The 14,528-nt window shown below is 40.1% G+C and overlaps 1 protein-coding gene across 3 annotated transcripts in view; it reads left to right on the top strand.

Moving 5' to 3' along the window:
* Window positions 1-14,528, top strand: part of CRYBG1 (crystallin beta-gamma domain containing 1) — a 333,633-nt gene that overhangs the window by 274,371 nt on the left and 44,734 nt on the right. For all 3 annotated transcript variants that reach the window (XM_077487171.1, XM_077487172.1, XM_077487173.1), the window contains 4 exons: window positions 246-3,315; window positions 9,431-9,478; window positions 9,572-9,690; window positions 12,207-12,357. In XM_077487171.1, the coding sequence (XP_077343297.1) occupies window positions 246-3,315; window positions 9,431-9,478; window positions 9,572-9,690; window positions 12,207-12,357 (3,388 nt within the window). The remainder of the gene's footprint in view (window positions 1-245; window positions 3,316-9,430; window positions 9,479-9,571; window positions 9,691-12,206; window positions 12,358-14,528) is intronic.

The raw sequence follows: 14,528 nt of genomic DNA, 5'->3' as shown, positions 1-14,528 counted from the left end.
CATAGAATCATGTGTTTCATCTCGCGCAATCCCTATACAACACTACAGGCATCTGTTAAGGGGGGGAACCCAAGATCTCGCAGATATGCATGCTGATGTGGTATTCAGGGAAAAGGGGGAAAGGGTCTGCTTTGATGTATAACACAAAAAGTAGCAATCCATAGTGGACAGTTAGAATTACACAAAAACTTTTTTTTGTTTTGTTTGTTTCCCAGTTTGTGTTTAACTTTCCTTTCTCATTTCAGCCCACCAAAACCAAAGAATGTGGATCTGTCAGTCAAGCCCAGGTCTGTTGATACTGTAGATGAATCTTCAATTGAAGTGCAAATACCCAAAGGGAACATTGCTAGCAAGGTTTCTTTATTCGAGAGCAAGAAAACAAGCCACAGGCAAGTTGACTTTTATGCAACAAAGAACATTTCTCAGCCAAAGAAGTTTGTGGAAAGAGCCAAACTGAACTTTGGAAAACAGGTCAAAGGGAATGCTTTCAAAGACAGCAGCTCAACTGTTAAATCAGCCAGTGAACCTATATCTTTCAGTAACAAAAACACTGAAAATGGCCATGGTGTAGTAAAGGCAGACACTAAGGACAGGTCTTCCAACTTTAAGGTGGATTGGAAACAAAGTGAAGACATTTCTCAGGCTCAGGGAAATCCGATGCTGATGGAAGACACTACAAATGGTCTGGAAACGTCACCAGGAACCATAAACCCCCTACACGAAAGTATTTTGCCTTCAGCAGAAAATGAACATCACAAGGACCAGCCTACTGAATTAGCCAATGGTGCTGTTCCTTTAACTCAAAGTATAATAGGCAGCAATGATTTAGAGTATACAATAAATGCAGAGGAGTCTTTGCTACATTCTTTACAAGCTTCTGAAGATAGTTTAGCCGTGAATACAGCTGTGCTGAAAAATAGTAGCAATTCAAACCTAGACCCTGGGCATAAAGAAATGGGAAATAAACAAGATTTATTAAAACGGCCTACTGATGCTGGTACAGCAGAAGAGCCCAACAGCGGCCTTACTAAAGATTCCACAGCATTACCTTCTGACCATGTAGATTCTGCTATGACAATTATACTACCATCAAGTACAGACAAGCTACAGATCAATAGTAGTAAAGAGGTCAATGCTACAGAAAGACCATCTGAAGAGCTTACACTAGAAGATAAAACCAAGCCAACTGATACAAAAATAAGCAAGGAAACCATTCATTCAGAAGACATCATATATAACCATGTCAACGTGGATATGCCAAATAGAGATGTACAACTGCCAACATATATAGATAACAACAAATCTGATGACAATTTTGTGGTGCCTGAAGACTTGCCACAGAGTAAAATCATGAACGAAGACGATCCAGAAAAACCAAAGCAATTAATATCCGAGGAAGTACAAGTTCAAGTTAGAGAAGAAACCATAAATAACCTCTCTTTAGTGCAAGATGAAATAGAAAGCAAACCCAGTTCTTTAGTTTGCGAAGAAGAAAGTCTACAAACCGCTTGTGCCACTGTCCCAGATGAAGTTATTCAAGCTGACCAAAAGGAATCCATCACAGAAGTAACTTCGAATTCCATGATGTGCTCAGATGACACCAGTAATGAATTTGAGGGAGTAAATATAATAGCTGAGGCTATCCCTTTGCAAGCGGATGAAAATAACCTACCAACTTCTGCCAATAGTCAGGAAGACTGCGAATCTTCAGATGCAAGTAGCCATTTTGTAGAAAATAACCTATTTGCCAGTGCTGCCCAAATTGAAGATGACCAAGCTATTCTGAGTAGCATTGTTGCACCACAGGACCAGATTAATAGCACCGATGCCATACAGGACCAGAACAGTAGCAGTGTTGTATCACAGGAGCTGGACAAATGCAGTGCTGCATCACAGGACCACATCATCACTGTAGTGGAGGAGAATGTGGCTAATGGTATTGTCACCTGTTCTGATGTCACAAAGGAAGCAAATTCTCAGCACACTAACAATGAACATGAAATGCCAACACCTGTTATTAAGCCAAAAGATGATCGTTCACAAAATACAATAGAACGTCCAGCAAATTTAAAAGATCCAAGAATCAGTGAGCTAGATGTTGCTGTGGCTGTGGACCAAATAACAGAAGAATTAGAAAATACTGACCATGCCCATTTGATCACATTAAACCATACTGATGAGAAAACGGAAGGAAGCTTTTGCACCATACTAAATAATGATGTTGCTGGTGCGAATGAGCATGTCTCTGTAGTCGCCACAACTAATACATTACAAAATGGTTGCCTTGATGATTCATATACCACCATCCTCACTGATAAACAAATGCAGCACACAGGAAATGTACATAATTTCTCAGGAGTACAAAAAAGTCCAGAATCCAGTTTTAATGCCTCAATAGGAGAGGACAGTGTTCTAGATTCATCTTCAGACATGGAAATTTTTGCTGAAACTATTCGAAAGTTGGACAGCCCAATCACTTTGCCTCAGAAACGAAAAAACCCCAGAGGTCCTAGGTCACCAGGAGTGTATTATGGCCTTCCCCCTATCCATGAGGATTACTTGGAAAAGATATTGGACAATGACGCATTCTCCTTTGGCTTGGGAAAGAAAAATAGGCCTAGAGAGTTAGCGCCTTTGGCATTGTTTAAAATGCAGAGCAAAGAGACTGCCGAGAAACTAAAGCCTAAAAGGGCATCAGCTGAACAAAGCATGCTTTTGAAATCTCTGAGGTTGCAGAGAGAACCACTTTCGGTGCCACAGGAAACATGTGACAAGGAAAATGCAGATGTATCTGATGTAGCAGTCAAGAGATCTCGTATAGAATCATTTTACTCTGGCCTGAAATCACCGTTTGCAGCAAGAGAAGAGAATGTGTTCTCTCCAACTGTCACCACAGTCAGCACAATGACTACCTCCTTCGACACACCCAGGAAGGAGTTTACTCCCCTAGGCAAAACCTGTGATCTGAAAACTACAGACTGTGCAAAGACAGCTCACACAGCAGCGAGGGAGGATTTAACAGTGCCGTCCTCAGATTTCCCACAAAGTACTCCTGCAGAGAACTTGCTATCTACACCTGTATGCAGCATGGACAACCACCTGGAGTCCAAAGACGGTGCACATGCTGACTTGGCCGTATCACTGCCTGATATCAATGCCCACCAGGAGGAAAATCACTGTACAACTGATGGGAAAGGAGCATTGCTGCCTCTAAAAAGCACTTCAAATATTGACAGACTGGCCAACGGTGTCACCGACATATTTTATTTTAAGGGTCAGGATCAACAATCCTTAGTGCCAAGCCTCCGTTCAGAGGTGAGTGCTACTTCCTTGGTTCCAACCTTTTTTTTTTCTCTTTATTTACACATACTCTGATAAGTGTGGTAGAGTTCTTTACTTAGAGGGTGTATGATGTGCTAGGACATTGTAATGGTAAATTGAATTATAAATGTTAAGAGAACCAGCTTTAGAATATAAAGCCAATGGTCTAAATTGTATTGGATCTTCTGTCCCACCTACCTACTTCTCATATTAGTTTCTTGTGCTCAAGGTTCAATCCCAAGTATTCTTATTGCTTTGTGTTTGCATTATACTGTTTTATTACAACCTGGAGTAAAACGCTATAACTGTCACGGCTTATAGAGATACTGTATATTATTAAATGATTATGAAATTATATGATTTGGCCACATTATGGTAATTGAAAAATGATTGAGCCAATTTGGAATATGCTGGTTACCTAAAGAGTGCTATCTGTAATTGCCTTTGAGCATATCATATAATATATATATAGATAGATATAGATATAGATAGAGAGATAGAGAGATAGAGAGATAGAGAGATAGATAGATAGAGAGATAGAGAGATAGATAGAGAGATAGAGAGATAGATAGAGATAGATAGAGATAGATAGAGATAGATAGAGATAGATAGAGATAGATAGAGATAGATAGAGATAGATAGAGATAGATAGAGATAGATAGAGAGAGAGATAGATAGAGAGAGAGATATATATATATATATATAGATAGAGATAGATAGAGATATATATATAGATAGATAGAGATATATATATAGATAGATAGATAGAGATATATATATATTATAAAATAAACTTTTAATTAAGGATTTTAAGGCATATAATGTTCATACTAAACAAGATCAAGATCACTTGATGACTAAGGATTTTTCAGCTCCTCAGAACACTGCAAGTACGAACACATACACATTTGCACATTTTTTTTTTCAAATACATACATGAGCACTTGTCTCGCTGCACAGAGAAAGAAATGTATTTTCTTGTAGGTGCCTTTCCCACAGTTATGATTGACTGAAATGACCAAACTGATTTTAACAAGCCCATTCATTGCTAATTATAGCGTGCAGTTTTTTTCCCAGATAATCCTAAACTGTGTAATAAAATCCCTTCAACATTATACCTTCTTAAATCCATAGACAAGCAGGTAAAAGAAGGCATCAGCTGAATATATACTATTGTAGCCAATCAGCTTGTGCATTGTGTTTAGTGATCTGACCTAGAAAATGAATTGGTGAATCAGACTGGTTGGTGTACTGTTCTATCATATAGCTCTGTTGATATAGTTGTAGTTTGAAGGAAGTCTGCTCTAGAAATTTAAAGTGGCCACCGGCATTTCATTTTCCATTTTCTGACACCTTTTTATTACCAAAACCTTACGACATGTTTATTGCATGCATTTGTCAAACGACTACATGTGCATTGATTACTGTACACAGGACTCACACTGAGGGATTGATTTACTCTAGGCAAATAGATTGTGCACTCTGCAAGGGTAGGTTCTCCAGAGCTTAGTAATGAGGGGAAGTTCAGTGGACTTCCATCATCCAATCATGTGCAAGCAAAATTTGTGTTTTTTTTTTTTTTTTCCCTTGTGCAGGATTGGCCATTCTTTGAAGAGTGAAGATTTACCTCATTTACTAATCTCTGGAGCAACTCCACTTAAAAAGTTCAGTCTATTTGCCTTTAATAAATCAACCCTTGAGTGTCTTTAGAAAAGTTTCAATGCAGAGTCTTCAGCCTGTGAGATGGGAAATCCTGTCCGCTTACAACATTAAAATCTGGGATTTCCGTTAGTTAAGACAATCCCAGGCTTCCTGTGAAAGACTTTTCCATATATCTGTTTAATACTGGCAATTGTTCAGGTTAAAGCGGAGCTCCATCCAAAAGGGGAAGTTCCACTTTAAGGCCTCCTCCCGCTCCTCTTTCAATATGGGGGGGGGGGGGGGCAGGTACCCGCTCTCACTTCTGCTTCAGATGTGGGAGTGGTTAGGGCAATCGGAAGAGGAAGTGCTCCTTCCTCCCTTTCTCTCTCCCCGCAGTCTTCTGGGATACGTAACAGGTCCCAGAAGACTGCAGGACCATTCACATTGGGCACCTAGCTGTGAAGCAGCAAGCTGCCACAGCCGTGAGCCCTCAGTTAAAATGCCAGCGCCTAAGACAGAAGATCAAAAGTGGCTGGGGTGAGCACATCACTGGGTCGTGCGACAAGTGAGTGGCTGTTTATTAAGTCATCAGCTACAGTTTTTGTAGTTGACTTTACATTTTTTCCACAGAAGACTGCAGCACCTCTTTAATTCTTCATAAATAATGCTCAGCAGGGCTGTTACATGCAGTGTAGCTACAAAATACTCCAGGCAATTAAAATCTCTGTATTCTGTGAAGAGCTGATTAATGAAACAATAAATGCAAAGATTTAAAACAAACCATAGAAAGCAAATTTGAATGCAAAGTGTAGCCAAAACGCTTTCAGTGACTCCATATGTATAATAAATGTGCCTAAAAAAAGGCTGTTGGTGTACCAAATTTTCATCCTTTCTTTCAACATTAACTGGAATCTGAATCTGGTCGCTATCAGAAAAATGTACATTTCCTCTAATGCCGCGTACACGCGATCAGAATTCCGGCCAGAAAAAGACCGTTGAGAGCTTTTAAGCGGAAAATGCGACCGTATGTATGCTCCATCGGAATTTAGCTGTTTGAATTTCTGCCAGCCATTGATGGCATGTTCTCAATTTTCCAGACGGAAAAACTTTCGGAAATTCCGATCATGTGTATGCAATTCCGACACACCAAAAATCACGCATGCTCAGATTCAACTATGAGATGGAAGCTATTGGCTACTGGCTATTGAACTTCCTTTTTCTAGTCCCATCGTACATGTTGTATGTCACTGCGTTCTAAACGAGCAGAATTTGGTGTGACTGTGTGTAGGCAAGACACCTTGAGGGGAATTCCGTCGGTAAAACCATCAGAGCTTTTTCCAACCATAATTCCGATCGTGTGTACGTGGCATAAGAAAACATTCATTCTAAGAAACCAAGAGTCTAACAAACCTTTACTTTTAGAAAATGCACAATGTGAATGTTTTGGGAGTTCCCCTTTCCTCAAAGACTATTCTATATACTTTTACCTACAATGGGATTTAGATTGACATCTTGATAAATTAGGGGCAGATGTAAGGAAAACAGCTCATTAAACATTAAGGAGATGATAACCTTGTACATGAGAAGCTCTTAATCTATATTTTAAAATGTGCATGTTGTGAGGATCTGCCCACTATTTAGTTTTTACAGTAAGGCGTGATGCGTTTTAATTGATCTGACAGACTGGTTTAATCATTCCTGTCATTCATTTAGATTATCTTTATGGAAAGTTCTAGCCTTTCATTCAATCATGCTGTGTGAAAACAGTGACACCTATAGGTTAGAAGACTGCACTACACAGCAGTGGATAAAACTGGTCATTATTCATTGAAATTAAGTACATTGGGGTAGATTTAAAAGTAGACAGTCACATGGGCTAAAGCACCCAATGGAAGACTGGTACATTTATAAAGCCAGTTTGCCAACTGGGTCATCTGGTTGAGAATCTTTTAGGAAAATTGATGCGTTTATAAAGCCTATTCACCAACTGGATAACCTGTCTTTATGGACCTTGCTTTGTGCACTGCACCAAATTATTTGGTTGAGAGGGATTACGGTGTGGGGCTGTTTTTCAGGGGTTGGGCTTGGCCCCTTAGTTCCAGTGAAGGGAGCTATTAAGGCATCAGCATACCAAGACATTCTGGACAATTTCATGCTCCCTACTTTGTGAGAACAGTTTGGGGATGGCCCCCTCCTGTTCCAACATGACTGCGCATCAGTTCACAAAGCAAGGTCCATAAAGACATGGATGAAAAATTTTTGGGTGAAGGAACTTGACTGGTCGGCACAGAGTCCTGACCTTAACATGATGGAACACCTTTGAGTTGAATTGAAGCGGAGACTGCAAGCCGGGCCTTCTCATCCAACATCAGTGCCTGACCTCACAAATGCACTTCTGGAAGAATGGTCAAACATTCCCATAGACACTCTCCTAAATCTTGTGGAGAGCCTTCCCAGAAGAGTTGAAGCTGTTATAGCTGCAAAGGGTGGGCCAACTCCATATATATATATATATATATACTGTATATATTCTTGCATAGTAGGTGAGATTGAAAAAAGACACAAGTCCATCAAGTCCAACCTATGTATGTGCTTTTATGTCAGTATTACATTGTATATCCCTGTATGTTGTGGTCATTCAGGTGCTTATCTAATAGTTTTTTTAAACTATTGATGCTCCCCACTGAAACCACCGCCTGTGGAAGGGAATTCCACATCCTTGCCACTCTTACAGTAAAGAACTTTCTACGCAGTTTAAAGTTAAACCTCTTTTCTTCTAATTTTAATGAGTGGCCACGTGTCTTATTAACCACTTGCCGACTGGCTCGCGCCGATATATGTTGTCAAAGTGGCATGGGTGATCAAAACAACTTACCAGTACGTCGCTGCATCATCTGCGGCTAGCTCCCGCGATCGTGATACAGAGAGGAAGAACTGGGAGATGTAAACAAGGCATTTCCCTGTTCTCCCTAGCAACATGACAGGGGTCTACTGCTCCTAGTGATCGGGAGCAGTGATCTCTGTCATGTTCTAGTGAGCCCATCCTCGCTACAGTTAGAACATGCTAAGGGAACACAGTTAACCCCTTGATCGCTCCCTATTGTTTAACCCCTTCCCTGCCAATGACATTTACACAGTAATCAGTGCATTTTTATAGCACTGATCACTGTATAAATGCAAATGGTCCCAAAATTGTGTCAAAAGTGACGATCTGTCCACCGCAATGTCGCAGTCACGAAAAAAAAATCACAAATCGCCGGCATTACTTATTTAAAAAAAAAAATGCCATAAATCTATCCCCTATTTTGTAGACGCAATAACTTTTGCGCAAACAAATCAAAATATGCTTATTGCGATTTTTTTTTTTTTTAACCTAAAATATGTAGAAGATTACATATTGGCCTAAACTGTGGAAGAAATTTTAATTTTTTTTATATATTTTGGGGATATTTATTATATACAGATCGCTCAAATAAACAAAGGTCAGGGCATATACAGATTTTTCAGAGCATAAAAAATCCATGGCTTTGTTTAGTGAAGTCTTTATAGATCTCAGCCCATTTTTATTGAGGCAATAACAATAAGCTCCAAAACAATAAAGCTGAAGTTAACTGTATCTGAGCACCAGAAACCAAAAACACACATTAATTCATTTTTTATATTCAAAGCAAACTCACCCATCTACCAGATGTCTCCATGCTTCAAATCACTTTGAAGAACACCCCCTAACATTTATGACCATGACCATCTTGAGTAAGGGCAGACGATTGATGTAGCATTTACCTGCTGGAATCCATTTGCCTTAGGCTCAGGCATGCAGCAGGAGGGAGTACTTACCTGATAAAGCCTCTTCTCCCTTCCTCCAGATGAAGAGAGAAATGCCCATGAATGCTCCTGGGATGTATGACATCATCTTGGCCTAGGCCAGAAACCAGGAAGCAACTGAAGAAATGTAAAAAAATAAAAAAGTTTAAAATATAATATATACTTTTTTTTATCTATGTTGGCAGCATAAGGATTAAAAATGGTTAACGTTGGATGAACGTTTAGTTTAACTTTAAATACCCCACCAAACTCCCCAAATAGTGACATTACCAAAATTACACTTTGGTAATGATGTCACTATTACACTTTAACACTAAACACTTTAAAAACAGTCAGAAGTATATACATATGCTTTCTCTATCCTAATTAACAGAAAATCATTGATTTCTCAGTGATTCTTCATTAATTCCCATGGAGTGACCTGTTGTGCTCAATTCTGGAATGCTCTTCAGCATACGCTTTGAACACGCTACGGATGTGCACAGTGCCTCGATTCAGCATCTTTTTATAGACATGTCCCATAATGAGTCTGCTATGTTTTCATGCATGTTAAGTTAACAACATACAGAGCTTTGTGTTTAGATAGGGCTGTCTCCTGTCATTTGATGAAGTTGCATACTATTTCAAAATTGTATTGTTTTAGGTTCCGTCTTTGCAAGGTGCTGAAAAGATCAACCCCAGGCCAGGAAAGGTAAGAAAAAATGTTCTTTGATATTGTTTTCTTCTATGGTGTATCTGAGTGAAAAAACAATTAAAAAGGTTGTTGGAATGTGTTTTGTTTCAGTTGGTGATTCTCACAGAAGCGGAGCATGGAGGTGCTGTATTTGAAGTGTTTGCTGACATAGCAGATTGTAGTTCCTGGGAACTTTCTCCAACTATTTTCATCAAAACAATAAGAGGGTGGTAAGTTATAATTCATTCTTGAGATTTGGCTCTACATTGTGTTTCCATGTATGTTAGACAAAAATACAACTAACATGGCCTATGACACACTGTAATGAGCAGTGGTGTGCAGTAAAATAGCCAGCATTTGCTGTGATAGAAAATGGCGTATAACACGCACCCCAATTTAAAAGGGAAGTTTCAGGATTTTTTTTTTTTTAAATAAACCACTTTGAAGCAATAATAATGGTCAGTGAGCATCAATACAACCTGATTTGTGCCCATCGGCAGTCTGATTTGTGCCCATCGGCAGTCTGATTTGTGCCCATCGGCAGTCTGATTTGTGCCCACCTGCAGCCTAATCGGTTCCCACTTGCAGCATTGCTCAGTGTCCATCTGCAGCATTGCTCAGTGCCCATCTGCAGCATTGCTCAGTGCCCATCTGCAGCCTGCTCAGTGTCCATCTGCAACCTTGCCATTATATATGCTGCCACAGAGGGATAGGTGGGGACAAACGCTGCCGAAATGGAGCCAGATCTCCTGTGTACTTGGCTCACGTCCCGCCACTTGGCCCGGATCATATGATGGACATAACGCCAGTCCAATGCCGGGACATCCATGCTAGTTGCCATCCAGGGGGCCGGACTAAGCATGACTGCAAGCAGAGCTAAGTACAGGAGATCTGGCTCTAGTTCAGCAGTGCTCGTCCCCTCGGTGGCATCCTATATTGGCATATAAAACACACGATTTTCCCCCTATTTTAAGGGGGGAAAAGTGTGTGTTATACACAGATAAATATGGTACTTTCTGGGTCAACATGCAAGGATTGAAGTGTGCACTTACTATGGTGTGCCCTTTTTTTATTTTTTTTTTCCCTGCCATGGTTTGACTTTTACATGCCTATTTAATTGGTGACTAGCTTTGCTTCCGATATTGCTCTCCTAAAGTATAATCGAACTCTTAGAATATGCCGCAAAACTCTTACCAGTATACACATTACAGTCTGTTGAATCACAACAAACTACTGATGACATCTCAGTGTACAACCTCAACACTGTCAACTTGCTTCCCTACCAGCATACTGATGTTTGTGGAAAAAATAAATCCCTGTCATATTTGAAGGATTTTTAGTGTTTATTCTATATTGGTGTTCCACAAAGGCAAAGGAATGAGCATTTACAGAAATCTTACTGTCTGGTGCTGTAGTGTAGAGTACTGTAGTATTTTGTCAGCATGTATATGGTAATTACAGGCTGTAATGCACATGTAGTGAGGGCCATTGGAGCAGCACATCACAGAATGCATAGATCTGAGTCCCTGTGCACTGATGAGAGGCACTGACCTGAGCTACATGTGCTTGTGTTTGCCATTGACATAGGCCTACAGCATCGCATAGCGTCTGTAAAGGAACATCTGTCTTCCCAAGTTCAATAGTCCCAATGTTTACTATTTTTGCACACTATCCCCTTATGATTGCCACTGTTTTGAAATAATACCATTTATATTTTTATGTAGCTTGAAGGCTATTACTCTGCAGTATAAAATGCTGGTTAGTCAGTACGGACTTCAGGGCATGTTCTTTGTGCGATTATCATGCAGGGACAGGATCCAGCAGACATGTGGCAGGCTCCCATGACACAACCAGAATCAGTCCTGCTACAAAAACTCTGCACATGTGGCTGTAATGATGCAGAAAGGATGCCAAGGAAAACCCAAACTAACAAACACTGTATTAAATCAGCTATTATTCAGCGGATGGACAGCTGAAACTGGAAAATGTCTTTAAATCCATAGCAAGGCACAAGGGATCGATTCATATTTCTGTCTTGGGTAGACGTCAATGGGCCATGTCATCCTTAGAGAGGAACTGTAGTCTTTTTGATGTTTTTTTATCTCAATGTAAATCGTCTGATCCATATTAGAGCTTGTCCTGTGCATAGTTTGTAATGATATGGCTGGATATATACTGTATATAATGTAATGATTATGGGTTAGCTGTAATTTTTGTGCCCCTCTGATCCATGTCTTCTAGGCAAGGTCTGTGTGAAAACAGTACACACTCTGCAGTCTCTAATCACAAAAGAGAACAATGGGGTTGCTTGTGTCCAGGGTAATCTTAGGCTATAATAGGCTCCTCTGGAGCCGTGTTACAAGCAACCTATGGATTATGCAATTTAACTGCAGCCAGGTATAGCTTCTGGCAGTGATCATCAGACAGGCTGGTTGTACAGAAGTCGATTGAAGAATCAACTTCAGTACAGATAGATCGAATCTCGGCCGATCCCTGCTGAACTAGACGAGATTCAATCCGTCTATGGCCGGCTTTATTATTCATGGAGAGAGTATTTTTTGACAAAAAAAAAATAGAGTGGGTTAATGCTGACTTGTATCCTAAGAATTCATGAAAAGTTTGCATTGTAATGATAGGCTTACTTTAAACTAATTTAGCAGCTGAAGTGTTCTGATCCTTCACTCAGAATATGGCTTGTTTTTATGTGTATTAATGCATGTGTTGACTATGAAACCTCTTTCTTTAGTTGGATAATTTATGAACATCCTAATTTCGAGGGAAGAACCATTCCTATAGAAGAAGGTGACATTGAGGTTACTAATCCTTGGGGTGAGGAGCTGCAAGAAGAAAATTCTCCTAAACCTGTGGTGATTGGTTCATTAAGACATGTGATCAAGGTAAATAATACAATGCCGTATAGAGAGCCAGGCCCTTGGCTGCAATCAAAATATACACTATCTTAACATGGTTTTATAATGATAATATTGTTGTGTAGTGCTGAAGTTCAGCTCCATTAAAAGCAGATTTTTGTATAAAGGACAGAGATGGTTTCCATGCTAAATCTTTACTGCTGTCTATGACATTGGACTACTGTTCTAACCAGCCTAAAGGTGTGCTCCATGTATTACTGTGGAGAATCTGCTAGAGGAAATCAGATAATTTTGTTATCTGTGTTCTCTAGTGAATTGTTCATAGGAACATTAAGAAAGCTTACATAAAGTGTATCTAAAACCAAAATGTTTATTGGGGTTTTTTTTTTTTACTGTCTGTGTTCCCACTTGGGAGATTCGCTCTACTTATATGCACTGCTGACCATTGCCAATGTGAAATTAAAGTAATACAAAATCAAATTTTACAATTGTCGCTCAGAGTGATTCTAAAGGCATAAAGTTTTTTACCTGAACGCATTTACTGCATTAAGGTAAAAAAAGCTTCCACTGTCAGCTTCCCCCAGATTCCAGTCTAAATACTTACCTGGCTCCTCTTCCAACCCAGTGCTGTGCCCAAGAGCAGTATCGCTGCTCTCTTGCTTCTCACAGGACACAAAGGCAGCAGCGGAAGCCATTGGCTCCTGCTGTTGTCAATATAAATCCTGTAAGGGGTGGGTGGGGCGAGACTGAGCCATGCTGTGTGTGTATGGACACACATAGCCTGGCTTCGGAGTGAGCCCGCATGTCTGCCCACATAGCATGTGGCTTGCAAGGGGAGCAGACACAGAAGAGGAGGAACAAAGTGCACCAGCAAGGACCCTAGAAGAGGACTATTGCACAGAGAAGGTATGTACAACATGTTAATTAGATTGATAAAAAAAAAAAAAAAAGCTGAGCCTTTACAATCACTCTAAGCAGGAAGTGAAATTACATTTTCCAGTGGGACACCTACTCTTATTTGGGTGCAGTTTCCCCTTACTGTGAGGATATTTCTTACACTTCCTGTTTTGTCTTGGGTGGAAAGAGAAGGAAGAGTTCCCCAATGGGACAATCCTCATAAAAAAATAAAAATAAAAATAACTTTTGGTTTGAGTTGTACTTTGTCAAGAGAGGGCAGATCAGAGGAGGAATTCCTCTGCCAAAGTCCACACTGAGGTAGTGGCTTATGGATCCTGCACCACTCTGTTATGTGAAGGTATGTGCAACTGTAGGCGTTTGCTGTCCACGTTATGATCGGGTTCAGAACAGCTATAAGAAGACTTGGGGATTCAAACCCAATGTCATCCAAAATGTAGACATCTGTATAGAGCTCTGAATGACTGAAGTGAAAAGCTAATTTGACTATCGGACACATAGAGAAGTAACATGAAATGTCTTTCACTGTCCCGACATCAGAATATCAAACTCTGCTTGCTATTCTACTCAGTAACCTTAGTCATATTGCTTTTGTATTGTCTACAAATGAGATTAGCATGTTCCACTTATAACACCTCCAAAGACATCTCCCGTATATCTTGAACTCAATTCTAAAAACTTTAGCATGTATAATTGAAAGTTAGATATAAGTACTTGTGAATTTACTGTTTGCCAACAAAGCTCTTTAAATTCCATACAATGATGCACTAGATTCCTACTGCAACAAGTTGTTATAGCTAAACTCTTAGCCCTTGTACACACGGTCGGACATTCTGACAACCAAATCCGTTGGATTTTGTCCAACGGATTTTGTCCAACGGATTTTGTCCGAAACTGTTGCATACACACGGTCGGACAAAGTTGTCAGAAAATCCGATCGTTCAGAACGTGGTGACTTTATTTCATTACGACGGGACTATGTTCAGGCTAGTAGCCAATAGCTTTGGTCTAGGAATTTGATCTGAGCATGCGTGGCACTTTGTCCGATCGGAATTCTCTACAAACTATCGGACAAAGTCCGATCGGATCATGTTGTTGGAAAATTTTATAGCCCAGCTCTAAAACTTTGTTGGTCGGATATTCCGACAGAAACAGTCCGATGGAGCCCACACACGGTCGGATTATCCGACAACACGGTCCGATCGAACATTTTCCGTCTGAATTTCCGACCGTGTGTACAGGGGCTTAGACGAGTATCTGAGGCTGATTTCTAATGCTGGGTA

Source organism: Lithobates pipiens, unplaced genomic scaffold, assembly GCF_037356315.1.
Source record: "Lithobates pipiens isolate NorthernLeopardFrog02 unplaced genomic scaffold, aLitPip1_a1.2 Scaffold_18, whole genome shotgun sequence".
In the NCBI taxonomy this organism is placed as follows: Eukaryota; Metazoa; Chordata; class Amphibia; order Anura; family Ranidae; genus Lithobates; species Lithobates pipiens.
The sequence above is the reverse complement of the archived record's forward strand: the minus strand, read 5'-3'. Positions and strand labels throughout refer to the sequence as shown.